The sequence below is a fragment of the Equus przewalskii genome, chromosome 2 (genome assembly GCF_037783145.1).
Source record: "Equus przewalskii isolate Varuska chromosome 2, EquPr2, whole genome shotgun sequence".
In the NCBI taxonomy this organism is placed as follows: domain Eukaryota; kingdom Metazoa; phylum Chordata; class Mammalia; order Perissodactyla; family Equidae; genus Equus; species Equus przewalskii.
In genome coordinates, this window is record NC_091832.1 from 11,660,409 (window position 1) to 11,688,200 (window position 27,792).

Consider the following 27,792-nt stretch of genomic DNA (forward strand, 5'->3'; position numbering starts at 1 on the left):
ATTTTTTTCACTAAAGGGAAAAAGTGTATAGAAACATGTTATTCTTCAGTCTCATTAAAGAGAGACTTGAGCAGTGAGGAGGGAATGGGAAGGGAAGGATGACTCTCAAACATAAATCATGGCACGTGCTGTTAAAACTGAAAAGCTAATAATATGCATGAGTGGTGGTTGTGCTCAGTGCCCAAAGCCAGTGATTACATGACTGGCTACTCCTTGAATGTTCAAACCTCTTTAGTCTTGGGGACATGATGACACTAGCCAGGTTTAGACTGAGTTGGTTCCTGGGAAGTTATAGTGACTCTACAGTTTCTGTGGGAGTCCAGGTAATGGGGGAGAGGAGGACTGGTTTCTGGGGAGTTCATTCCATTCGGAGGCTGAGAAACAGACCAGGAAGATCCCAGTTTCCCAAGGTCATCTAGGTATGCTGTCCAGCCCATGCTTCATGCTGGGCATCCCCAGAGGTATCTGGTGCCCTCAGGGCCTAGCACAGAACTGGTCACACTGTAGGTTCCCAGGAAATCATTGTTGATAAATCTGTGGATGCTCCCTGGAAGAGGCTGCAGTGTTCTGAGACCGTCCCAGATGGTTAAGTAGAACTAGTAATTACTTATTGCCTATACTAACTTCCATTCCTGTTAACAAATCAGCAGTTCTTGAAGGAGACCAGTGGAAGCAACCAGATCATTCCATCACCTTCAGCTACATCAGAACTTGACAATAAAACTCACAGCGAAAATTTGAAACAGGTACTTTTTGTCTCTGGCTTAACTCCCTGTGACCACAGTGGACTCTGGAGGCCACTTGAGTAGTTTGGGCTTAGTGTTGTGGTGCCTTGGCAGGCTTCTCTACATATATTTGCCTGCCTAAGAACTGAGCAGAAAGGGATATGTGTTACTATCTTAGGAAACAAGATGCTGTCCTCTCTCTTCTTTGGCACTCTGCTTTTTTTCCCTGCATGTTGATCAGTGGAGTAAATTCCTTCTCACCTCTTGAAAGACATAGAACAACCAGATTATCCTGAAACTCTTTATGAAAAATAGCAATCTGAGCAAGTTAAAGGTGTCTGGATAGCAGATTAATTCAGAGTGATGGCTAGTTTGAGCCATAGTAAATTCTAAGAATATTAGAAAGCATACCCTTGAAAATCAGGATTTTCTAAAGACTAAAGACAAGAGGGAGGAAAAGGATATTGAATTCAAAGTCACATTAAAGAGAATAAAGGAAATCTTCACTAAGAATTCCTGTCCTGAGTTTAATGTCCTTTAAAACCTATAGTCATCATTCCTTTTTAAGTAGCAATCAATACTAGAGGATGTCAATAAAAAGAATTGAATCTTGTACTAAATAATGCACTACTTGTTATGGTTTTGCCACACAAGCCAATTCAGTAATTGGTATTGCTCCTAAGGTAGTTTTGTTCTGACAAATTAGGTTGATGAGCATTTCAGTTAATAACCCAGCCAGCTCTCCCGCCAGCAGGTGAGGTAAGCATTGGGAAATCAATTCCCACGCTCTCAGCTTTCTGGGACCAGAGAGTGAATCATGTAGGTAGTCCTCTTCCCTCTTTCCCCCTCCTGTCTAGCTGAGGTCAAACAATTCCAGAGGGAGTAAACTGGGAGCAATTTAGAGTGGAGGGACAAAGCAGAGACAGACAATCAATGGTCTAAACTAGGAAAAAGACTTCACTTCAGGAACTTGACATAATTATGGTTGTTCAGTGCTGCTGGCCTGCTTGTCTAGTATACATCTTTAGCTGGATTCCACAACTTGATTTATTTCTGCTCCAGGATAGCCTGTACCTTAACAACTCTTTAGAGGAGGGAAACAGTGCCCTAGTAGGATACCAGAGACAGAGTGATCTTAAACTCGAGGGGATGAATGAGACAGTCAGTAATCTTTCCCAGAGAATCAACTTGATAGAAAGAGATCTGGTTGCTATGGGCAAGGTAGAAAAGCAAGTGAACCTGTCCTCTCACTTTCACTAGAAAGCATGGTGAGCCTTTTCCCATCTTCTGTGACATGTTCTGTGTTACAGTGTGTTCTGTGTGTATCTAGGTGACATGCCACAACCTTTTCAGACGCAGTCTTCTGGCATATTTGAGAGGCTGCACATTTGTGTCATACTTAATCCTTGTCTCCTTTAATCCCTACACTAGCTCTGTGATGTGAATGGCACAGGCGGTGTTAGTCCTGATTTGAAAGGGAGATGTAGAGAGATTCATTTGCTTGCCAAGACCTCACCACAAGTTGTTGGCAGAGATGACAAGCCTCATATTATGTTACCAGTGCCCCATCTGGTAGGGAAGCTCTGGCGTGTATTTCCAAGTGAGATCTTGATCTTTTCTTTTTTAAGTTGTTATGGGTGGGAGCAATGATAGTGACAATAACTAAAGAATCTTTTGTTATTTCTTGAAGCCTGAACTTGGCTTTCAGATTTATCCTGATTCATCTGCATATTAGGGGGATCCTATTGCATATAATGTCAGGAAAGCCATTTAAAACTGATCAGATCAGACCAGCTCCTGAACTTGAGACTCTCCATTGAGTCCAGCCTCTCATTTTACATGAGGAAACTGAATGACCCAGTAAGTCACTAACACTGGCAGACCATAAAATATACTGGTTTTCATGTTGTTGTGAAAAAAATGTGGCGTTTTCTTATCAACATTCACATATACGTTGTGCTGAAATCCATATGGATTATTTTTTAATAGTTGCAAGCCTTACGCTTAAAGATTTCATACAACAAAGACACAGGCATATATAGAGAAATACAAATACAGGAAAATTGTACTATAAATTCAAGTAACCACCAAAGCTGGAAGCAAGCCCACAAATAAAGTCAGACTCTGGCACATGGAAAGCAGCGTTTGAACTGGCTGTGCCGCAGTGGAGCCTTGGCAAGTTGCCTCGACTTGGCTTTGAGGATGGAGTAAGAAGACCTGTTCCTCCTCCTGCTATGCAGGGTGTGTAATTTACTACAAAGCTGTGAAGATTAAAGGAGCCTTATTGTAAAAAGCCCTTTTGAACTCAGCTGAACTAAGTAGAGGCTAGGAATTTGGGATGATTTGATGAGTAGGAGGCCTTGAAGGTTTTAAGGCTTATTGTGAAAACTTGCCACCCCCAAACTCCCTGTACTGTCCTGCCCCTCCTCACTTATTCTCCAGAAGAGGAAATTGTTAATAGTACCATCTGTCCTACTCTTTCTTTCCAACAGCATCATACCCAGCATGTTTCTTGGTAAAAGTTCTCTCGCCTTTTATACTTCAAGTTCTAAAGTTTGTGACTGAAACCACTGGAAGCGCTAGTTTCAGCTTTGTGTCTCAGTGGCCTCCCTCCCTCCCGCCTACTGATATTTCTGTTGAAAGTGTTCTGAGACCCTTTAAATAAGTTTGACCAGTTTATTTCAAAAGTGCGAGATGTTCAAGTTTTAATATTTGCCTTTAATCTTCTCTTGTTCTTTTTTCTCTTTAAGATGGGTGATGGAGCTGCCACTCTCAAAAGAGAGTCTTTGCATCAAGTAACCAATGGAACTGAAACAGTAAAAACCCAAAGCATAAAGGTAAATAACAGGAGACTCACTCTGAAGTAAAAATAGATGCGTCAGCATCTTTGTGCTTTTAAGCTATTGCGTCTTTCTCAAAAGGAGCACTTTGGTCTCATTTGCTGAAGCTTCAAAACAAAGTAATTACTAAATTAGTATATTAGTGAAAACTTTATCAGGCACCTCCCCTGTGCCAAGCACTTTGCTGGGAGCTTGGGTGACCACAGTGAGCAGGATAGACATGTGACCCCTGTTCTGGTGGAGCTCAAAGTTCATCAGTCAGAAAACCATTAACACATAATTGAACACATAATGACAAGTATGATAAGTGCTACAGGGAAAAGTGTAGGGCTCAATGAGGGCATTAACAAAGATCAGGAATGCTTCCCTAAGGAAGTGACTTTTAATCTAAGTAAGTTATCTGTACTAATGATGAGGAACGGAAGCATAGATGATCTAAAAATGGTGTCTAACCTAAAAGTGATTTATTTTTAAGATTGCAGTCTCTTGGGTGATGGCGGGGGGATAACAGGATTGTAGTCTCAGTACATACATTGTCCCCTTATGCCTCAGCCAGTTCCCATCACCTTGTACTTTCCTATTTTTTTGTTCTTCCCAGATATATTGTCAAGATAAGACAAGCAATCTGTGATATACTTTGATATCCCAGGAAAGAGAGTTCATTTGCAACTTCTCTGTGATCAGAGTGTTGTTTAATATTATAAGACCTGGGCTAAGATAAAGGAAAAGCCAGGAAGACTGTGACTGAGTGGCTAAAACATCATCTCAGATGCACATTGCATTTGAGAAGTTCAAGGATATGAGGTTCAGAGGAAATGAACTTGGAAATGAACCATAGTAGAGGCAGTTTTCAATGTAATGTTTTCCATCTATATTTGTTCTTCCCTAACAATTTTATATTGTCTAGATAAAAATCATATATATTAAGATTTAATGCTTTATAAGCTAGGCTTTTGTTGAGTTTTCTAACTGCTTCTGCAAAGAAGAGTTTTTTTGAAAAAAAAGCTCACCTAGAGAATGACAAAAAAAATTTAAGATCCAGGTATAAATGTTGAGCCCAAAAAAAGTAACAGGTGGTTACTATTGGGAAGTACTAGTGATTTCAGGAACAAGTCAGATTTTGACAGTAAATATCAAAATAAAATACAGCTAGTACACAGAAAGCCTGAATTTCTTGGCTTTACCTTCAGACTCTGTGTTTTTAACTGTCATCCCAATGTATTAGTCCCTTTATCCTACCTCATTGAAGCATCCTAACCAGATGTAATTTCTCCTTACCATACATTCTTGAAGCATTTAGTACCTAGTTTTAGTTACATATGTTTGTATTTTACCTTCCTAAATAAACCAAAAGCAATCTACTATGCAGTAACTGTTAGGGTAGAAATAAAGATAGGAGAGCAATAAGTAAATATACGTTAAATAAAAGAAATGTGTAATGAGTTATGTTCTACTTAAACATAGGATCAGGTCTTTCACCCTAGCCTAAGTAGTTAGAAACTGGCCTCATAGAAACCAGACTTCTTTCATTTTATAATTAAATGTATTTTTATATGCCACTCTACATCATCCCAGGAGTGAGGCAGGATATAGGGAAAAAACTTTTTAAGAAGACTTATGTAAGTAAGACTTTGAATTAGAACTATTCCAGCTCCTTCATGTTCCTACCACCAGTTGCGTCATCCCCATGGAGGCAGAGAAGGAGGATCAGGGAACACTTCTGGTTTGATTGGGTTTTTTTTAAGATGATAAGAGCGTAAAACTTTACCTAAACTAGTCCCAGGTGAAGTAAGATATTCAGGAACATTAGTTAGTGTGAAATAGTTCCTAGAAAACAACATCCTACTCCTTTAGGAAATGGGCGTCGCATAGGCACTTGAGCATGGGTACATTTTCTTTACTGCTGACACATGCATGCCTTCCCCATCAGCCAAATGTTCACGGTGAATCAGATCATCTGAAGCATAATGTTCCCTTAATGGTCAAGCCTCAAATCCAGCTAGGCCCTCATCAGCACTGATACCAAAGATCTCTCTAGTATTTGTTGGGTCATGCCTTCATTGCATTTATAGGGAACCTACTGGGGGCCAAGCACCACGTGCTAAATAGGCTCTGGAAATATAATGAAGAATCAAATGAGGTCTGACTTCCACCTTAAACCTTCTGTGATCTTTGTTTTGAGCAGAAAGAAGATAGTTCAGATTCTCAGGTATCCAAGCTAAGAGAGAAACTACAGCTGATCAGTGCTTTCACAAACAAACCTGAGAGCAACAGGCCTCCAGAGACCGCCAATGAAGGTGAGATATTCAGGGCTGGCTTCTGAATATTTCACGCAGGCTTGGGCAGCTTGCCTCCCACACTGGGAGTGGGGAAAGGTGTTCCAGCAGGACTGATCGAACTGAGTGATGCCTGAGCGCACTGAGATGAAGCTGATACACTTTGCTTTCATTTAGAAAAAGCCCATTTTGTACATGATTTGTACTCCAGTCTATTAAGGGAAGAATGGGTAATGTTTGGCTGGAAATAGACTTCTCCATGCTGTCTGCATCCAATTATAGGCAAAAATGTTACTCTCATATTGTATATTAAACCAGCCCTAAATGTTGTTTATGGGCATCTTTTCATTTCTGTAAGTGCATAAAATTTACTTAAAAATAAATATTAGTTCTTGTGAAAAACCATTAACAAATAATCATGGTATTATTGGGTTGGAAGGGCCCTTGGCTTTAGATAGGGACACCTAACCAATATTAGCAGATGCATCAACCTCCACTGGTTTAAGCTCTGTGAAGACGTAACCAAGGCATAACCACGGCACTGGACTGCATTGGCTTTGACCCCTGCCCCCTACAAGTATTTTTCATTTGGGGAAAACAATACAACCTTTCTTATTCTTTTTTGGGTGGGAGACAGACTACAACAGGAGGCCTTATAGTACATAATCGTGTGGTAGCACTCTTTCAGCACCAGCTGGTCAAAGAGCACTTACCCCCACATCAGGCTTATAGCATGGCTCCTAGGATGTCAGATATCCAATGCTGTCCTCACTTGCGACTTAAACTCTTACCAGCTAAACAGGTAAAATGCTAACTTATACATAAGATCTTCCAGTGGGACCACAGCTTCAAACCTTAATGTTATCTACTACTGATTGATCTTCCCTTACCCGCAAAACATATCTCAATCCAAGCCTTTAACCTCACATTAGTCACTCTGTTACTTAATTCTCAGCTGTTTCTCTTAAATTAAGTATGTATACAATTGCCCTAAAAGGTGACCTTCAATACTGGTTTAGTTTGGTGTCAGATTTGATAATACTAAAATTGTATGTGTTTGTTACAGAGCAAGTACAGAGTTTCACATCAAAGCCATCAGCATTGCCAAAATTTCCACGATCTTTTGGAGACCAGGTTGAGAAAGCTGTCCAGCTAAGACCTGTCTCCCTGCCAGGAATTTCAAGCATCAAAGGTAAAGTTTTATACCATGAGGTAATTGGGGAAATGTTCAGAGTTACAACTTTTTAATATTTTTTAACTTTTAAGAAAAAGAGTTGTATCTAACATTTATTGAGCTCTTCCTATGGGCCAGATACTTGATATGCATTTTATCATGTAATCCTGAGAACATCAATATTCATGTATTATACCCATTTTACTGAGAGGGAAACTGCCTAAGTCCACACAGCACATAATTGGTTGAGGTAAAATTCATACCAAGGCAGTATGACACCAAAGTTTGCACTCTTAACCAATGTACTGTGTTATCTCTCTATTAATGTTTTTTAGAGTCTTTGTTCATTCACTGTGTGCCTAATTAGACCCAGTGCTAAGCAATGAGAAAACCGTATAAGATCCAATCTCACTTTCCTCGTGGATGTCACAGTCTAGTGGAGAAGGCACACTAGTGGAGATTAGCAACATAAAGTAAAAAGTTGATTGTATTTGTCAGGGGCCTCCAAAAATGAGAGGTCCTTTGGCTGAAAATCAGCAAGATAAACATTGGTAGGAAAGATATGATTCACAGAAAAATGTTTGCCTCGCTTCCAACAATGTGTCTTCTCGCCCTCCTTGTGATGTTTAGAGACTCTTGATATTGCCTGGAAAGTCACCCCATTCCTGGCCACCTACCTCTGCCTGACTCTCTACCTCAGCTTAGGTATCATTCCACCAGGAAACATTTCCTTACCTCCTGGGTCTGGATTAGATTCCTCCTGAGTCTGTACTCTTACAGTATTTCGTGTTTGCCCTTGTTTAGCATGTGTCACTCTCTTCTAATTTCCTGGGGAGATAGAAAATTTAACTTCACTCCCAGCCTCTAGCAAGTGCCCGGTACATGTGAATATTTGTTAAGTGAATGAGTTATCTGCAGGCTGTAGAAGATTTAAATTTATATTGCCATTTAAATGCATTTACTGTTTTTCCCTATCCTCAATTTTTTCTTTCTATTTTCTGGAGGAAGCGACAGAGTATTGGGTTGTGTTTATTGGCAACACAGTTGCCTCCTCTGACTCTCCATTGTCACATCAAGAATTGATGAGAAAGAATGGAAGACAGACTGTGAGAGAAGATTAAGAAATAGCCATGTTAACATTTGTAGTTCAGTCCCCAACATGGGCCTTATACACTTTTGAATGATTACACTTTGAAATTACCTGAAACAGCAATCAGATTTTTATTCAAATACTGCTGCCAAGTGCATTTAGCACATTTTATAAATTCATGCCCCATATACACACAAAAAACATTTTCCAGCTAGCCACTTGGTGGCAGCCTTTGGGAACAAGCCTCCCACCTGCTTTTCTGGCTCTCAGAGAACTCTTGAGACTTATTGGCTGCTTTGGCCAGGGCTGTCTTAGGAGTAAAAGTAGGGCGCTATTCAGAGGCTTGTCTACAAAACTTCTGGCTGGACTGTACCTTGTACTCTATGCCCTCTTACCTTCAGCCATTTCCATTCTTCCTAAGTAGCAAACAGCAGGAGGCCTTTGAATCTAGGTGTGGAGTTGAATAAATGAAGAAAGGAAAGGAATTTAGGAAGATTTTTAAAGAAACATGTCTCATTGACCATATTCTGGTATTAGAGACTAAATCTACTAAGTCGTTCTGTGGGGACACAATTAAGTCCTTTTTAAATGTTATGTAAATAATTAGCTCTCCTAAGTATTTATTATGGGGCCCTTGAGAAAATACCAGGAGAGACTGTTGGTAGAAATTCTCCAATCCTATTGGCTTAAATAATATCTTAGAAATAAAAAAGAAGATACAGAACAGCTGGTGGTATTGCTCTCTCTCTTAGCTGAGGAAAAAGATAGCTAGCTAGCCTGGCTGCCTCCCTCTATATTTATATAGCTTTGAAGAGATACAGTCCTCTGGTTCTTTTTTTTTTTTTAAGTTAAGATATAATTCACCTACGATAATAGTCACGCTTTTAAAATGTATAATTCAGTGGTTTTTAGTATATTCACAAGGTTGTGCAACCATTACCACTATCTAATTCCAGAACATTTTTATCATCCCCAAAAGAAACCCTGTATCCATTAAGCAGTCACTCCCTATTTCCCCTTCCCCTATTCCCCGGCAACCACTAATCTCTCAACCACTGTCTCTTTGGATTTGCCTATTCTGGGTGTTTCATATAAATGGAATCATGCAACACGTGGCCTCATGTGTGCTGCTTTCTTTCAGTATGCTTTCATTTAGCATAATGTTTTCAAGATCCACCCTTGTCGTAGCGTGTAGCAGGATTTCATTCCTTTTATAGCTGAATAATATTCTGTTGTATGGATATACTACATTTTGTTTATTTCTTCATCAGTTGATGGATATTTGGCTTGTTTTGGCTGTTTGGCTATTAGGAATAATACAGCTATGAGTCTTCGTGTATAAGTTTTTGTGTGGATATATGTTTTCATTTTTCTTGAGTATATACTTAGGAATGGAATTGCTGGGTCATATGATAGCTCTGTTTAACTGACAATATGCCGTAGTCAGTTTTATAGGCTCAGCTCCTATCAAGCGGTTCTTTAGGCCTCTACAATCCTTTTCACCCCTTCAACATAAGAATACAGTCTGGAAAATTTAAAAGGTAGGCCCTGGGCAAACAGAAAGCCAGTCCATTAATTTCTCTTGTGATTCTCTGTCACTGCTTCTGTTTTGGAAGGATAGTGCCATACGTTATTCCTCTCATTCTTAAAGGATTAAGAATTAGTCTTTCTTATTTAGTGAGATCCTAAACTTTACCTTTTGGAAACAAAGTTTACAAAAGTAGCTTTTTAAAATTCAGTTGAGACTAGTTTTTTAACTGTTAACTAAATTTAGCTATATGTATAGACATATATATTTTTTGTAATTCCTTCTTAACAGATCTCCAGGATTTATTCCACAAGAATGACCAGGACGTGGATGGGAAGCTGACCTACCAAGAAATCTCTAACTCCTTAAGTTCTGCTGTGCCAGAACCAGAGAGCTTGAGAGCATATGATTCCGATGGAGATGGAAGATACTCATTCCTGGAGCTAAGAGTAGCTTTAGGTGTCTAGCTTCATCAGGCATATTTTAGAAATTGATATATACCCTGGACTACCTAATATCTACTCACCTAACGAAAACAACCCTTTTACTTACCCATCAGTTCTCCAGACTACTATAGCAGACACATTGCCACCTTTTAACTTGTTTGAAAAAGCTATATAAAAGTTATTTTTTTAAAAAAGAAGACCATTTTATGTAGAATATGATATTCAGAAATCTCTAATTTCCTGACACCAAGAAGATCTTAATTTTAAAATTGCCGGAAAAAAAGTCAAGCCCTCTTTTTTTCTCTTTTCCTTTTTTTGAGGGGAGGAGACCTTATCTTTTAAAACTGGAAAATGTGTATATAGAGAGAATAAGCCACCTTTTATATTTCACATAAATTTGCCTTAAATTAGCTGCACTTTATACAGAGTCAGAAAATGTGTTTCCTTTAAAAGTTAGACCTTTTCTGTTTGTAAATATTTAAAATGAAAGAAACAATTGTGCATAATTGTGGGAAATAGAATGGTTTGAAACAGGATGTGAACAAATGACTTGTTATTAAAAATCACTAATCTGAGGTGGTAGCAGCTGAAACTCTGTCCACTCCTCCCTAAGGCATCTCCTTTAGGTGCTGCCAGGGGGTTTGGCCTGGTGGCTGGGGGAATAGATTTAGAGAGTGGACCCAGTGGGGACAGTGTCCTCTCCAGGCTCAGGAAAGTAAAATTCTGGCTCTTTGTCCCTTCTCCTTAGCTAATCCCAACCTGTGAACCAGAGAAGTCTTGTCGGGGATTTTTTTCTCGTTTTTAATCCTATTTTAGGGTTTATGAGCATACAAAGTTACCTAGCAGGGAGCTATATTTCCCCCCTGAGTGAGCTACGTTATCTTCCCCGCCCACCCACTCAAGTCTATCTTAAAGCTGTAGCTGATTTCCACCTCTGATACTGTCTTCATTCTGAATGACAGAGCTGAAGACCCTCGGTCACTGTTAGCCTGGCTACCTAGGAGCTTTAGAGGAGAGCTATGCCTCTAACTTTGACCCAGGAAACTCCTTGAGACTTTACCTGGAGGCTAACCAAGAATCTAATGTATCCCTCTTTTGGCTAAGGCCAGAAAGGTTGGGAAATGAAACACAGGAAACCATATTAGGTTTCCTTACAATTACTAGCCCAGGAGTAGCTAGAGGCTTTCTGTCCAGAGGATGCCAGACGATAGCGGGCAGGCTTGGAGCCGGGGGCTTCATGTGATGGTAGGAAGTTTTTTCAAATCTCATATAAGCAAGTGCAATACTTCTTCCTTTAAACACTTCTGTAGGCCTGGTACTAAAGGTCCCTGGACTGGAAGGAATTATACCTCCATGTCACCTATGTGTGTGCTGTGTTGCTGTTAGAAGCAGTGTTGGGGCATCACAAAAGGAAAAAACTTTGCAAGACTTAACTGTGCTGGAGGCCAAGTCAGGGAGAAACCAGAGAAGCTTTCATGGCACAGACTTCTTTAGTAGAGCTCATTTACATTTTAACTTTTCCCAAGTTGTCCTGTTAGCCACAAATGCAGTTGAGCACCCTTAAATATTTAAGGGCTGGTGTTTTTCTTTATATCATGTTCAGCTTGGTGTTGGCTAAGCTTTTAGAAGCTTTTTTTCCTAGAAGTATTAAAATTTAATTAAAGCAAGATGAAGTCTTTTCCCATGAATGTGTCTGCTTACCTCATTATGGCTTATGCTTCTCTTTCTTTTAAAAAGAAAATTTCCCAGCCCACCTGAGCTTTCTCTTTCTTGGAAAGGTTAACATATAGTGTAAAATTAACCTGGCACTTTAGGTAACTTGAAGATAACTCTTACTCTTCTGGCTGCCTTCCATGCCCCTCCTTTTTTTAATATATATGCCCTTACAGATTTTGTAACAACCAAATAAAATTCTAGCAATAAATTGAATTATACTGCTATATTTGTATATACTGTACCATAAATAGTATGTCTGTACCTGGAAGGTATTTTTTTGAGAACTGATTTATATGAAATATACTTGAGGGTAATGTAGCTTGTCCTTTTTACTTTCAAATTCTTATTCATAGGCAGATACTTTGAGAACACCTTAACTCTTTGTTGTATGTACTTTTCTTTTGCTTCAGACATCTACACATGGAGAAGGCAGTTTTGTTCTTTGTTATCTGTTCTTCCCACCTCGAGCTTGTCTGGCTAGCCTCATCCCTGAGCCAGCTGTATTAGCACCATCCTTTCCCCTTCCCAAATTTGGCAGAGGTGTTCATGCTACACTCTTAGACTGGTGAATACCTTGTCATACTGCCTAAGAAAGTATCCCATGTCCCAGGCAGAGCAAGGGCATCTTGAACTCCTTGGTTCTAAGTTGAGCAGACTCGTTGGCTTAAGAAAAGAACTCCATAAGCCTATTATCCAGTGTTAATTTGGGATCTTTATTTGTATGTGGCTTGACTTACCCAACCTGTGACTTGAGCTGTAGTCAAGCCTCACCTGCCACATCTCAGCTCTAAGAGGGAGGTTGAGTCGTGGCGGTGAGTTTGATTTTGGTTTTCATTTCAGATACTTTTACTTTTTCACTTTGGCAGCTCCTGCTGCTGCTTTCCTAAGTTATCCCAATCACTGCTTCTGGGTCCTTTTTTCTTTTGCCTTGTACTGTTATACTGTTTACTTAAAGAGCCTCTTCATAAATCAGAGAAGCAAAAAGGAGAAGAACCAAAAGAAGAGAGAACCTGGTTTAGGGATGACTAGTGTCATCTTAAGGGCAGAGAAGGGCCTGGCACTTAGGAATATGTCTGATACAGCAACACCGAAGAGTGGACGCCCTTCATCTGCTACCGGTTACCGTCTCTTCCATTGGCGCTTCCTCACTTTACGTGGCTGGACTTAACCCAGTCAGCCCCCCTCATTGGTCTTGCTGGTCACAGTTGAAGATTTTGACTGTGATGGGCTCACACTCCTAATGACCTGCTGTTGAGTTGTTTTTAGTGACAGCTTTTGTTTGCTACACACCTCATTGGCTTGCTTGCCAACACCAGCTAGATGTGGTTTCTCCTCTCATATCCAAACCAGAACACATTTGGGTATTCCTGAGATTTTACAGAGCGTGTATTGTTTGTTATACGAACCTAAGCTACCTTGTTGTTTTCTCATATTAAGAAATGTAAATCTACTTTGCTTTAGTGGAGCTATTTTGGTAATGTATAAGCAATTTTGGTTCTATTTAGGGAGTGAATTCAAGGTTTCCATGACTTGATTTGAGCTTTGCTTAGTTCATATCAGTAATACAGACATTTTAATTTATCTAAATAAAACATTTTCTTTTTCTCCCACTGTGTCTGTGACTAAGAGCTCCCCGCCCCCACCATTACTAAGGAAAAAAAACTTATCTGCTTTGATCCATATTTTTATGGATTCCTTCCTCCTTTTGAAAGCAGGGACTAACAGGTGGTGGGCACAAAGCAATGTTGAAGAATGTGCCTGAAGAACCACGGGCTTTGGCCTGAAGAAGTGAAGGCCGTTTCTCTGGCATCTGCAGGGTGGGAGGGGGCAGGCTGAGGGAAGAGTGAGCCCCTGCCCCTTATCAGTCAAGCTCCACTTAGGCATGCTATGTATTTTGAGATTCAGTATAAGAGCATGTTTACAAGAAATGTTCCACTGCATTTTAAAAAACAAAAAAGCTTGAAGTCCATTGCAAGAGGAGTCCTTTGGGTGCTGGGGCTTAGCTCTACCTGTTTGCTAGATTCTGGGATTACACACACACACAATTTGGGTGGCCTTTCCTTTCAGGGACGACTATACATAAAGCTTACTCATCTACCTATGGTAAGATGATTTCCTCATTCCTCACATTTCCAAAGTAAAAGAGAAAAATTTATATCCTGGGGCAGACCTGGACTTTATCTTTAAACTAGAACCAAATAGCCACTATTATCTTTGTCTTTCCTTTTAGGATTGTTTCCAGAAGGTACAAAAATTAATACTCCCATATAGTGTATCTTAACTTGGAGGGGCCATGAATCCCTTTGGTGAAGATTTTAAAAACTGGATCTATTTCGGAGTAATTAAAGGGTGTTCACTGACCATCCCTTCCCCAAAGCCAATCTGTGGAGCAAGTTAATTACACCCTACACACACACACACACACACACAATCTTGCCAAGCGTTTCCTAGCAAGACTTATCATTAGGGAAGGGACACCATGGTGTATGGTGGGGAGATCAGGAACTTTGAAGCCAGGCAGACATAAATTTGAGAACTAGCTCTGTAAAATAAAAACAATATGGCAAATGCCCTTGGAACCTTGTCTCATCGTCTGTAAGAGGGGGATGGTGATAGCCATTTGGCAACTTTCTTGTTAGTGTTAGGAGTAATGTACAGAGACAACCACGTAAGAACTCAATACGTCAACAAAGATGTTAACAAAGAACGTGATTCAGCCAGCAGTGCAGCGTGGCTCATGGGTCTCATGATGACTTGTTTTGCCTGCAACATGGCCACTATGAATCGCCATAGTTCATGCACCCTCAGCAGCTATCACTCTTGTAGCAGCTGTGCTCAACATCCCACAGAAGGGCAGTGCCTTTGGGTACCTAGCCCAGGGTCTGGCACATGTTTTTGGTCTTAAACTCTAGACAGAGAGATGTTGAGCCCATCACGAGTACTGGTTCAGTGTGTCTCCCCACAGCCAACCCTCCAGTTCTCACTTGTGACTCGGCAACCTTCAGCTTCGTTTGGAAAGTGCCCCCATCAAATGGGAGGAACATTTGCCCTGCTAACAACAAATGAGACACAAGGAAACCTTGAACTTTTTTAATCTTTAATGATGTGACATCCAGATGGGCCCTGGCCTCTGTATCAATACCACCATCCTGAGGTTAACTCCATTTCCTGTTCTGCCCCTGATACCTCCAGCTCCCACCTTCAGTGAGAGGAGGCTACAATTCTGAAGCAAAAGGCTTGGCATTGAAGCAGTGGTCCCCAAGGGCCAGTGTGGGAAGGGAATAGAAGTAGGCGTTGCCTTCAGGACAGGTGGCCAAAGGGTAGGAGGCCGAGTGATTCAGCATTGGGGGTATATGGCACAGAGAAAAGTCAAAGGGAAGCTCCTGAAAGATGAGAATTGGGAATGGAGAGCTGGCCTGGGGCTGCAGCATTGGGGAAGGTAGGAGCTGCTGTGGGCCCACCTGCAATTCAGGTTGCAGGGGAACACGGGCCTCCACCTTGGGGCTGCTGCCTTGAGCTGCATAGCTCCCACTCTCGGAGATGTCCAACTCCCACAGAGGAGCTGAATTCTGGACCTCAGTCTCAGTCTTGATGACAGCAGGGGGAGGGCCTGTGTTAATGGCTGCATTCATGCCATAGTGCCGTCTCTTGTTGATCCAGTACAACAGCGGGCTGTAGGTGAACGCAGTGGTTCTCATCACCTCCACCCACTCCTGGGCACGTTCTTCCCGCCGCAAGTTCTTCCTCCAGTGCAGAAGGAGAATGAAGCCGCCGGTTGCCACAGAACACAGTCCCAGGAATCCAAAGTACAATGAAAGCCACACTAAGGCAATAAGAAAGAAAAAGAGGCAAACTGGCTGATAGCCCTAGCTTGAGGCCTGAGCTGTTTCTCATTCCTCTCCTTAACCCATTCATCAATCATTCCATCCACTTAACCACTCTCTCCATTCCTTCCTTCCCTCCTCGTTGACTTGCCTTGTCATTCTCTTATTCAGTCAAAGCTAGATTTCCAGGGAGCTTAAGAGGCCACCTTTTGCCCTTTGCAGATAAGGAAAGCAAGGTCTAGAGAGGGGATGACCTGCCCCGGCTTAGTCAGGCCTCTGGTTCCCAACCCTGGACACATCCAATCTATCAGATTGAGAAGCCTCACTCAAGGCAAGATCCATCAAGGAAGTAAAAGTTTACCAGTTGACAGGGACACCAATGTCCCATCCCATTCCACTACAACCCCTAACCATCCAGCTGTGATGGTCCTGAGGTATTCATAGTGCCCCTTTGGTTGGGCAGAAAGACATGGTCTCTGCCCGCAAGGAATCCTTAGTTTTCTAGAGGAAACCATATCCTAACTGCTTAGCAACCTCTATGCGAGCAGCCACCACCCCATCCAGGTAAAAGCTCTTCCCTGAGTATCTGCCCCCTACCTAAGGGCGCAAAGCAATGGGCAGGGATTGGTGGGACATTTACCTCCAGGGAGGCTCATGTCCTCCTGTTGGGAATCCATAAGGCTGAGCTTCGGTACCCAACTGATGGCTCTGGGGAGAGGGAGCTCAATTATCTATCTGTCCAGCCAATAGGAGTCCCCAGAATGCCCAGGCCCATTGTTCCCTAAAGGCAAAGTCACTGGGTTCTGAGCCTTGAGTATTCCAGGGGCAGTGATTGTGAAGTCTTAGGTTAATGGAAGGAAGGGACTCCATCCAATGGTGTCTCATGGGCATAGTGTATCTCTACTGCTTCTATCAGGGACTGACCCACCCACTGAATTGTCTGCCCCTACCCCGTCATGGTGAACCCACAGAAAAGCCCCAAGGAAAGGGCTCTAGGTCCCTCAGGGCTTATTTCTGTTGCTGAACTTTAAGGAATGGTTGATGGATACCTGGCCCCAGTGGCGAGTGGGAGCACACACAGCTTTGGGCAGCCCTGCCCTCAAGACATCTATGACCAAGTTGTCAGGAGAAAACCTGCTCAAGAGAACTAAGTGATCAACCCCAACTCCCTCGGCTCTTACAATCTCCCTTTTGTTTCATTACCTTCCTTCAGCAAGTGCTGGCAAGTGTATCCTGGGCATCAAGTCCTGTAGGAGCTCCCTACCATCTGGCCCTACATCTCTTTCCAGCCTCACCTTCCTCCCCATCCTTCACACACTTTCCCTTCTGACCAGGCCAGACTCCTTAACAGACCCTGCTTGTTCACATCTCTGGAGTTTTGCTCACACTACTTTTCCACCTAGGAGTGCCCCTCCCACTTTTCCCCCCAGGGAACACCTGCTTATTCTTCAAGGTTCAGCTCAACCTCCTACTCTGTGACAGTTGTTTCAACCTGTCAACTTGTCAAACAAGCAGTTGTTTCAGTTGGCTTCCCAGAATCACATCATCTCCAGTTTGAAGGGACTTTGAGCGTTGTCCAGTCCAACTCCCATGAGATGCTTGAACCCTGGAGGTAGATCTCCCCTACCTGGCAACCAATCCCTGGGATGCGACTGGGTCAGGGACTGCTCACACCTCCTGAGGCAGCTCCATCCATTTATGGGCAGCTCAGTGAGAAAGCCCATCCTTAATTAAGCCCAAGTCAGCCTCCCTGTAGGTTGCACCCCCGGGGCTAGCCCAGCTTCTTGGCATCATTTAATTACTTCCCTCTTTGTGGTCCCCCAGCATGTGACTTGGGGCCCTATTTAGTACAGATTTTTCTCCTGATTCTACTTACCCTTAGCTCTCCTCCCACCTCTCTGGCTCCTGCTTTCCAGTCTGCTTTGCTGGTTTCTCCTATTTTCCCCCATCTCTAAATGTTTGTTTTGGTTTTGGTTTTTTTTTTAACATTGGCACCTGAGCTAACAACTGTTGCCAATCTTATTTTTTTTTGTTTTGTTTTGTTTTGTTTGTTCTTCTCCCCAAAGCCCCCCAGTACATAGTTGTAGATTCTAGTTGTGAGTGCCTCTGGTTGTGCTATATGGGACGCCGCCTCAGCGTGGCCTGATAAGTGGTGCCATGTCCACACTCAGGATCAGAACTGGTGAAACCCTGGGCCGCAAAAGCGGAGCGCCTGAAGTTAATAACTATTCAGCCATGGGTCCGGCCCCTCTAAATGTTAATAATGTGCCCTAGAGCTCGGACCTCAGCCCTCTATCTACAGTCATCCCCTCAGTGATCTCATCCAGACTCATAGCTTTAAATATCATATATATACTAACAACTCACAACTTTTTATCTCTGTCCCAGACTACTCCTAAGAACTTTAGACTCATTCACCCAACAGCCTGGCTGACATCCCTACTTGCCAGTCTATTAGCTCAAACTAACACATCCAAAACCAAACTCCTGATCATCCATCCTCCGAAAGCTTCTCCAGCCTTCCTCCTCTCAGAAAATGGCAACTCTATCCTTCCAGTTGTTCAGGCCAAAAGCCTGTAAGTCATCCCTGACTCCTTTCATTCCCTCTCACACCCACATTCACTCCATTAGCAGAATCTTTAGGCTTTGCTTTCAAAACATACCCAGAATCTGACCACTTTCCGATCACTCTCACTTTATTCTAAGCACCACCATCCCTCACTTGGATTATTGGTCTCACTGTAGAGTGGCAAACCATCCCAGTTTGCCTGGAACTGAGAAGGTTTCCAGGACATAGGACCTTCAGTGCTAAAACCAAGAAAGTCCCAGGTAAACCAGGACAAATTGGTCACCTTGGGAGAGCTTCCATCCTTGCCCCTCATGCCCTATATTCCACCAGCGGCCAGAATGATCCTTTTTAAAAGTAGATCATGTTACTTCTCTGCTCAAAACTTACAGCGACGTCTCATCTCACTCAGATTTAAAACCCAACTCCTTAACCAAGACCTACAAAACCCTGAGTGATGTAACTGCGCCTCTCCATACCTCCCTCACACCATAACCTCCTTGCCGTTCCACTAGCGGGGCCAGCATGCTCCCGCATCAGGGCTTTAGCACTTGCTGTTCCCTCTATCTGGAAGGCTCTTCCCCCAGATATCCATACAGATCACTCCCTCACTTCCTGCAGGTCTCTGCTCAAGTGCCTCCTTACTTCTGTCTGTCTTAGCCTCCTTTGTTTTTTCTTCATAGCACATACCATCACCTAACATTATATATTTATTTATTGTCTGTCTCACTCCACTAGAATGTAAGCTCCATGAATTAATGTCAACAAGGAAATAAATACCTAAGAATTTCAGACAGTCATAACTGATATGGAGAGAATAAAATAAGGTAATGGGATAAAGGATATAAAGGGATGTGAGGTACATCAAGAAAAGTCCCTTTGAGGTGCCGACTTGTAAAGTGAGCCCTAAATGAGGAGGAGGCAGCCACATGCAGGTCCAAGCGAGAGGATCAGCCAGTGCAAGGATCCTGAGGTAAGTACAGGCCAGCACCCTCAAAGGACTTACTAATTTCAGCGTCCACCACACTACTGCCAGCACAGTCCAGGGCTCCGGGCCCATCTCCATGATGGTAGGTTGGACTGAGCAGAGTTGAAGGCTCTGTCCCTGCCCCTGAGGGGTCCACTATTCAGGAGGGGTTTCTATCAGGTAAGATGCATACAGGAAGGATTTCCACGAAGGCAAACTGATCAGTCCCAGGCAGAGGGCATGCTCCAGGCCTGGCCCTGTCCTAGGAGCAGGTGAGACACAGAGATGTTGATGTCACTGTCCCTGACCCCAGGAGCTCACACCCTTTTCAGGGGATTGAAGAAGATGGCGGCATCGGGTGGAGAGAGAGGAAGGACAGAGCATTGCGGGGATCAAGAATAAAGACTTGTCAAGGACAAATCGAGGTGTCCCTTTGGGGAGGAGAGTAGTTCAGTTCAGCTGGAGCTAAAGGTGGATGTCAGGAAGCAGAGAGAGACAAGGCTTTAGAGGGAGCCGGCATCTTAAAAGAGTTCAGCCCTCGGGCAGAACTAGGACAGGTCTCTTCATGACTCTCAGCCTCAGTTTCCTAATCTGTAAAATGAGGGGAAAAAACCTGCCTCACAGGGTGTGAAGCCGATAGTGTCCCGCACCGAGAAACGCTCAGTAAAGAAAGGCTGCTACTGTGAACATAGCTGATGAAAGGGCCTTCGATGCTGAAAGACGAGCGCAGAGTGTGCAGAGTTTAAAAGGGAGCAAGCCCCGCGAGGACCAGTAGGTCCGAGAGGCTTTCAAGAGGCCACTTGGAGCGCAGAGGCTGCTGGTCCCGAGTAGGAGGGCGTGAACCTGGGCAGGCTCGGGGAGGAGGCGGGCAGCGGCACACCCAGCGGCGGAGCGCGCGGGGGCGGGGCCGGGGCCGGCGCAGCAGCCCCCTCCTCCCCGCCCCACCTTTCCCCGGCGCCCGGAACCTTGGGGGCGCGGAACCTCGGTGCCGGAGCGCGGGCGCGGCGGAGCCGGAGCGTGATGCAGCGGGCGCGCGGGCTGCGGGCCGAGGCCGACGCGCCCGAGGAGGAAGCGGAGGAGGCGGCGGAGGAGGAGGAGGCCATGGCGGCCGTGGCGGCGGCGGCGGGCGGCGCGGGCGCGGCCGTCCTGCAGGTGGCCGGCCTCTACTGGGGGCTGTGCGCCGTGCGCAGCCGCGCCCTGGGCCTGGGGCTCGTGTGCCCCGCGCAGCTGCGCGTGTTCCCGGTGCGCCGCGGCTCGGGCGGGCCCGCGGGGGGCGCCGACGGCAGCCGGGCCGGGGCCGAGCTCGAGGCCAACCCCTTCTACGACCGCTACCGCGACAAGATCCAGCAGCTGCGCAGGTGCGGCCCGGCTGGCGGCGGGCGGGAGCGGGCGGCGCGCCTTGTGGTGTCTCGGGCGCTTTCCGTGCTGCCCACTGTCCGGCGAGGCGGGCGCCGTTTGTGTCCCCGCGCTGCAGGTGATGTCTGTAGGCCCAGAGAGGCAGGCCCCTTGGCTAAGATCACACAGCTAGTGTCCGAGCTGAGAGTCTCTGCAGAGCTCTGGCGCTTTCCCGGCTGTCTGTCTTTGTGCTTTAGTTCTCCAAACGCTGAGGTGGACCCTCAGGACAGCCCTTATGAAGCAGGCAGCTCCAAGAGACCTGGGCTTGTTATACAAATGGGAAAATGGAGCCTTCCAGAGAAGGGACTTCACTTGCTCACGGTCAAATATTGAGTCAGCCGAGGCCTGGCCTGGAACTCGGGTACCCAGGCTCCTAGCTACAGTCGTGACTGCAAGGAAAGGAGATTGGGGTGGGAGCAGGGCATCAAAGACTGACAGTGTCAAAGCTGGATCGTCAGTTGCATCCTTGATTTAAGATGAGGAAACTGAGGGTCAGAGAGAGTAAAAGACCTGCCAAAGGTCACACTGCTGGTTGGGATCCATCCGACTTGGAATCCGAGTTCCTAACACCACCCCTCAGCTTCCAGAGGGAAGGACCTGGAGATTAGAGGGAGTTGAGGTGGATGTAAGGGACCATGGGAATGTCTGAAGAGTTCAAGTGGAAAGAGCTGAAGGAGACCAAAGGTGAAAATTAAAGGGCTTGGGTGAGAATTTGGCAGGGTAGGCAGGCAGTTGTCTTATGAAAGGAAACCAGAAGTGCGTACTGTAACTTCTTTTCGAGTTCTGTCTCTTCGCTACTTCCACACCTTAATTTACTCCTCCATCAGCTTTGCCTGGACTCCTGTGGTCCTCCAGCTAGTCTTCCCACTTCCGGTCTTGGACCCCTCCACCCACAATCATCCCACTGCTACTATAGTGATCTTTCGTCTCTTTCTGAAAGAATAACAGAATAAATGAATGACTATTTTTGCTCTCCTTCCAACTGCATTCAGATATACTTGAGTATTTGTCATCTTAAAAACCTTTCCTTGGCCTTCATCCCTCTTCAGGCTTTTCTCGTTGATCCCTTTCACAGACAAGCATCTCAGAGTTGTCTACTCATCTTCTGAATACTTGACAGCTGCCATTCATCCTTACTCATGAGCAAATGAGTGACTGGTTTTACTCTCCTTCCCTTCTAGATCATTCCTATCAGCATTTACACATGCTGCTACCTCCTGAAGAGTGAGCTTTCCAAGGCACCCCACTGACCTCTGGATAATGTCCATATTCCATAGTGTTCCACACAGGCGTTGAGTCTTGCTTCTCTAGCTTTGCCTATTACCAGAACTTTCTTGGGTTGAGGGAGGATGTTCCAGATAGGGGCAGCAGCAGCAGCAGCAGCCAAGGTACAGAGGCATGAAACCACCTCAACCATTTGGGAATGTTTGAGCAAATTTTCATGATCATCCCTGTAGCCCTTTAATGTACTTATTTACATGTCTGTCCCTCCCACTAGATAGTAAGCTCCTTGAGGTAGGCCCTCTGGCTTGTTTACTTTTGTATCCCCAGAGTCCAGCAAGGTAGCCATCAGGCAGGAGACAGCAAGAAAAGTTTGCTAAATGAATGAAAAGGAGAAGGGAAAGGGTAAGTCCTAGAAGAAGCTGAGTGAGAGAAGAGTTGGGGAGGTGAGAGGGAAAGCTGTGTGGATACAAAAAAAGAAAAGAGCATGAGGTTGAGGTAGATGAAAAGGGAGATTCGAAAGCAGGACCAAAAAAGGGTCAGTTAGGGGAAGATGCAAAACAGGGCCTGGACTTCGGGCCCAGGACCAAACAGGTAGGTTATCATGAGATATTTTTAAAGGCATTACAGTCCTGATTGGTTCCTGCTGGGGCATACGCACTAAAAGCTGAGCTCTTGAGCACCGGCAGCAAGTTCGGTGTGAACCAACAGCAGGACAAGGCTCTGTCCGCTGCTGACCCCATTCCAGTCCAGTGTCTGGGGTTTTGCATCACCTCTCATCACCAAGGAGCTGGAGTCCCTGTATAATGTCTTCACCAAAGTGTACATTGTGTTGGTGGGTTGGGAGGATTTGAGCTAGTTTCAGGCCCACTCTATCTAGAGTGTGGACAAACGAGAGTGTGCAGAGAGCAGGTGCGCAGTGAGGAAAGAGTCACCAATCACATATATGGAAAGGAGCCAAGAAAACTAAGGAAATTTAACCTAGAGAAGAGAAATCTAGGGGGTGACTTAATAATGATTTTCAGGTGCTCGTATAAAAGGAATTAGACATTTTCTCTTGTTCCTGAGGGTGAAAGATACAAAGGGATAAATTTAAGCTCAGAGAATTTTAATAATAAAAGATGTCCAAGGTGAGAATGCACAGACTCCACTGCCCAGGCCGCCCCTCGCTCTCTCTGTCCAGTCTCCATGACAGGCCCAGGTGTGGCTGTAAACATTGGCAGCACTGACCCTGGTCCTGGCGCTAGCAGCCCTGGCTGGGCAGGTGCCACACTCCACCAAGCAGGACTCCTGGAGCAACTCTGTACTGAGGAGCTGGCCTGCTATGGAGGGGAAGAAAAGATCTGTTCACATATGTGGCAGTGAAGGGAGTAGTGTTTGATGTCACCTCCGGAAAGGAGTTTTATGGAAAAGGGGCCCCTACAGAGCCTTGACCAGAAAGGACTCAAGCAGAGAGGTGACCAAGATGTCCTTGGATCCTGCACACCTCACTTGTGACACAACAGGCTTCTTCGCTGAGGAGCTGGAGTCCCTGTATAATGTCTTCACCAAAGTGTACAGAGACAAATATTGCATTGCCAGCTACACAGCCGGAAGAATTCTTAACAAGGGCAGCAGCCCCAACCTGGACTTCAGGCCCGAAGACCAGCCCATTTTGACATAAAGGACAAGTTCTGATGTTCCATCTGCAGGAGCAGATTCTTTGGAGAGAGGGTTAGGGAGCTATTCAGGTGCTAAATCTTCTACAAAATAAGCTGCCTGAAGCCTCTGAATCACCTGCATCTGAATAAACACATGTTCTGCCTGGGTCCGGGGAGAAGAAGATGTCCAAGAATTAGATGTGTTCAAGTAAAAGCTTAATACCTAGTAGGAATGCTGTTGGATTCCTGCCAGAGGAAGTGACTCAGGAAGATGACCTCAAAGTCCCCTTCCCATCTTGAGGATTTGAATTCCAAGTACCCAGAGTGTAAGTGCCTGAGGGACCAAGCTCTTTGTCACCTCTAAGGAATGTCCTGCAGGAGAAAGATACTACACAGGCCCTTGAGGTTTAACAATAGTGGAATAACTGAATTTCTTTTTCCACTTTCTTGATTTCTAGGCCTGTGCTCAGGCCTGATGAACTAAGCGAATCCTTCAGCCTCTAAATGCCTGTGTCCTCTCTCTCGAAGTGAAACATGATGCTTTGTTATTTCCAAATCCAAAAATTCCCAGGTGGTTTAATTTCTGGTTTACCTTTGAGCAGGTCTGACCCAGCTGTTTTTGAGTCCCGACTGGAGAAGCGCATTGAGTTTCGAAAGCAGCCAGTGGGGCACTCCAGGCAAGGTGACTTTATCAAATGTGTGGAACAGAAGGTAAGACCTGCCCCTTGGCTCACCAGTGCTCTAGAGCCCCTCAACTAACCCTTATCCTGGGAGTGGGCTGATTGATGGGTCAGCTGGATGAACTGAGCATAGCCTCTCTCTGTTCAGTTCAGTCTCCACCCATTAATGGTATCCTGCTCCGTCTGGCAAGGTACTGTGGTCATAGTGGAGATAGAGAGGGATGAAAAGAGTAGTACCTGCTCCCAGGAGGTGCAGTCAGGTGGTCAGAGCAAGACACACATGGCGGTGGGCTGTAGAGATCAGGGGGCCAGAAAAGTGCTCAATAGCTATTACTATCCTTAAACAAGAATCAAAGCTGGGGAGAAGCATGTTGAAAGCTGCATATAGGAAAACTTATCTAATGCAGTGCTTTTCAAACTTTGTGACAATGGCCCACATTAAGAAATAGATTTTACATTGCAGTTTAGTTCATACATATGTGTATGATTTAACCGAAACAAAATTTTTGCAAAACAATGCTTATTTTTACTACATGCAGTGCACACTTACTATTTTTCGTCTTTTAAAAAACCTCAGCCACAATCCACTAAATTGATTTCATAACCTATGATTTTAGAAATACTAATCTAGGGTGGTACACAGAACAAATTGGAGTGGGAGAGGCTGAAATCAGGGAGAATATGCAGTAATCCACGTGTGGGCTGCATGGTCCTGAAATAAGGTAGTTACAGTGGAAAATTGGCATTCTACATTGTGTTTTAAAATGAGAGATGTTTATTTTATACTTGGGAAATAATTTTTTTTGCCCTGAGTATCCTAAATTTTAAGAGAATCCACTCAGTCTTTTCATAACTGGTTGAGTTAATTAGAACAAGACCAATAGTCAATGCACTGATCGTCACAAGGTTGGGGAGCAAATTCAACCTCCTGTGACAAACATAGTTTACAACTTTATGTGACCAAACAGCTCTCTACTACAAATATTTTAACAAATGCAATTTCCTATAATAAACATTTATAGTGTCAAGGTTACAAGTCAATAGCTTTTCGAAATATTACTGTATTGTAAACTTTCAGTATTACATGGGAAATCTCTTTGCCCCTTTTTGTAAACAGACTTAGAAATTCAACTTTATGATGACAAGATGCAGAATAAGTGAAGATTTAATTTAAATTATGGCAACACTTGTGTAAATATTCACTTACTGTCTGTCTTGTGTAGCTAGATAGAGGAAGGCTAATGGCTAATGACTCCATTCCCAAAGCCTTCTCTTTTCTTTGAGTCATTGGTTCCCTACCGCATGAGACCCGACGTGCCCTTTTTATAATAAATTTTAATTACACCTTTTCTACCCTGAAATGAAATGTAGACAGTATAACCCACCTACACACATAATTTCAGGAGGAAAAAAGTCAATATAATGCCCTAATGTAATATAGAGGAAAGTATTTTTTTATAAAATACGTATTTTAGTATGTAAATTCTAGGGCACACTATGCTGTGAGACCTTATACAGTCTCAGATGCTTTCCCCTACCTGTGAAATCACCATGAATACAAAAGCAGCAGATGCTGCCTGGTACACAGGTGTCGTGTTGATAGTTGTAAAAACTCCCAAACCATCAGCAGTGTTGTTATCAGTGACCCTCGTGAGACTCCGCAACGTACAGTCTTCTCTCAAGTCATGTTGTAGTTACATTTCTGAAAAATTCAGTGTTTATTAAAACTCTGTTGAAAAAGAAAGAAAGAAAAACAGTTAGTTTCTAGGCCCAAGTAATTATAAAAAGGTTTTTCACCTATAAGGATGTCTGGCTAGACATTGAAAAGTTGTGCAGGATGAAGGAAAATTCTTCATTATATGGAACACATCTGCAAAATTGCAGCTCATTTGGCACCACTGCTACTCCCATAAATGGAGGTGTCACCATCCAATTATTGTGATAACAAAAAAGTCTTCCCCGCAGATTTCCAACGCATCTGTAGGAGAGTAGTGAAGTACCCATTTAAATTTTTTATGAAATGCTCTTGAGACTTGGCACATAGTTTCAACTATAATTTTAATTACTTTATTTCATTGGTTCTAAAGCCCACATTTTTTTTTTTTTACATTTTAACATCTCCAAAATTGTCGTAAAATTGATGTGATAGGAAAGTATTATGTTATTAATTGGCATCATTTTCTGATACATAAAATAATGGTATTTCTTAAGATCAGTAGTGTCTTAAATTAGATTAAATGCAATAAGCTTTTATTTAGAGCTTAAATTTTTTATTTCTCTGAGTGAAAACAGAAACAAAGAATGGATTGGAGGGACATTGTGGGAAAAGAATACACTGGGCTTAGTGATTGAAAGGTGAAGGCAGCTGCATGAATGGAGGATTTTGTTTGTTTTATTTTCACAATACATCTGAAGGTGAGTGGTATGAAAATGAAATCAAGTTTTTCTTTTCTGGACTGTTTATATATGAAGGAAAGACTGCGTTAGGATGCGCCCAATGTGTAGGAGTATGACCAAGAAGACCAGAGTGTATCCAGTAGGTTTTTCTACACCAGGCTTTTGTCTAACTTGTGGGTATGAATTCTAGGGGCATCATTTATGAAAGATTTGGATACATTAAAGCACAGAATAACAAAAGGCAGAGTTTTATACAGAAAGTGTTTTCAGCTTCAGAATCCCAGATGTCGATTGTACTCCTTCTCTCTGAAAGGCTTGGTCTTGAGCTAAGAAATTGAGTGGAAGACTCAGAACAACCCTTCCCTATTATCAGAAACAACTCGAAACAGGATTTCCTGACTGTGGCCTTTATGAGAGATAGTGTGCTAGGAGAGAAAATAATCACTTTCACTTATTCTTGACCTTTTTTGAAGAGGAGTCTAATTTGATGGAGGGAATGTTAAGACCAAGTATTTGAAAAGACTCTGTGGTCTGTTGAGGATGTCTGCCATCACAAGTGCTGTCACAGATAAGAAGCAGCCTGGGGAAATACGTCTTTCCATTTCTCACCTCCCCTGTGGCTTACTGTGGAGCAGCTCAGAGGGAAGAGCACAGGAAGCCCAAGCAGGCCTCATTCTGGGAAGGAGCCCCTCATATCCATAGTGTCAGGTATAGAATGGACTCAGGACTAGTAATTGGTGATTGCTAACAAAGAAGTCCTTTCTTATCTCCGTATCTCAGAATCTTAGTCAAAGAAAGGTCTCACAAACAATAACTCTTAACAGTGTGTATAGTTACTATAAAGAGTAGCGAGAAGTGAATTCTCAGTTACAAAATTACTAAATGAGACATTGGGCATCGCACCTAGCTTGGTGGTCTTTTTCTTATGAGTAAAGTGTAGATTAATATCTTGTCTTATCATGTATTCCAGACAGACACCTTGGGGAAACAGCCTCTGAGAAGAGGATTCACTAAGGACAAGGTAGGTTTCCGTTCAACATACAAGTCTGAAGTCATATGGAACATCTATAACAAGAAGCTGCAAATTTGAACATATTTACTGTGGTTCAGTGATTCTGTGATTTTCCAACTGTGGAGATAAGAAATAGTTCTATGAATTTTTGTGTCCTTGATATGACCCCTAGCATAGAATGGGTCCTGGCAGGGCTAGAGGAAATACGAAGGAAATATAGTGATACCCTTCCTTTCTATAGGAAGAAGTGTTCAAAAAATCAAATAAAAACATGTTTACTTTGCAAATAAGAAGC

The 27,792-nt window shown here is 43.5% G+C and overlaps 3 protein-coding genes across 5 annotated transcripts in view; 2 read left to right on the plus strand and 1 right to left on the minus strand.

The window, feature by feature from the left end:
* EFCAB14 (EF-hand calcium binding domain 14) overlaps positions 1–13,405 on the plus strand; it is a 41,327-nt gene extending 27,922 nt beyond the window's left edge. Inside the window, exons 8-12 of one of the 2 annotated variants that reach the window (XM_008534457.2) lie at positions 648–746; positions 3,476–3,562; positions 5,751–5,862; positions 6,908–7,033; positions 9,925–13,405. In XM_008534457.2, the coding sequence (XP_008532679.1) occupies positions 648–746; positions 3,476–3,562; positions 5,751–5,862; positions 6,908–7,033; positions 9,925–10,100 (600 nt within the window). In that variant the 3' untranslated portion in view covers positions 10,101–13,405. The remainder of the gene's footprint in view (positions 1–647; positions 747–3,475; positions 3,563–5,750; positions 5,863–6,907; positions 7,034–9,924) is intronic. The other variant, XM_008534458.2, reaches the window with a different exon arrangement.
* Positions 13,406–14,874: 1,469 nt separating this feature from the next.
* TEX38 (testis expressed 38) lies at positions 14,875–19,309 on the minus strand. 2 transcript variants are annotated; one of them, XM_008534460.2, is made up of 2 exons: positions 16,260–16,418; positions 14,875–15,618 (listed from the first exon to the last, which is right to left on the minus strand). In XM_008534460.2, the coding sequence occupies exons 1-2, from the start codon at positions 16,294–16,296 to the stop codon at positions 15,011–15,013; spliced, it is 645 nt and encodes a 214-aa protein (XP_008532682.1). In that variant the 5' UTR covers positions 16,297–16,418; the 3' UTR covers positions 14,875–15,010. The 2 variants fall into 2 exon arrangements, with proteins under 2 accessions (XP_008532682.1, XP_070449079.1); XM_070592978.1 differs by lacking the exon at positions 16,260–16,418 and adding an exon at positions 19,192–19,309 and having other exon boundaries at positions 14,881–15,618.
* Positions 19,310–20,110: 801 nt separating this feature from the next.
* The window catches only part of ATPAF1 (ATP synthase mitochondrial F1 complex assembly factor 1), a 30,832-nt gene continuing 23,150 nt past the window's right edge, over positions 20,111–27,792 (plus strand). Inside the window, exons 1-3 of the mRNA XM_070592963.1 lie at positions 20,111–20,510; positions 24,011–24,119; positions 27,456–27,506. Of these exons, the coding sequence (XP_070449064.1) occupies positions 20,173–20,510; positions 24,011–24,119; positions 27,456–27,506 (498 nt within the window). The 5' untranslated portion in view covers positions 20,111–20,172. The remainder of the gene's footprint in view (positions 20,511–24,010; positions 24,120–27,455; positions 27,507–27,792) is intronic.

Bases quoted from the DNA above. Each gene is read 5' to 3' on its own strand.
- TEX38 (XM_008534460.2), bottom strand. From the start codon at position 16,296: ATGGATTCCCAACAGGAGGACATGAGCCTCCCTGGAG. The intron at 15,619-16,259 runs GTAAATGTCCCA...TTATTGCCTTAG, and splicing joins GGACATGAGCCTCCCTGGAG to TGTGGCTTTCATTGTACTTT.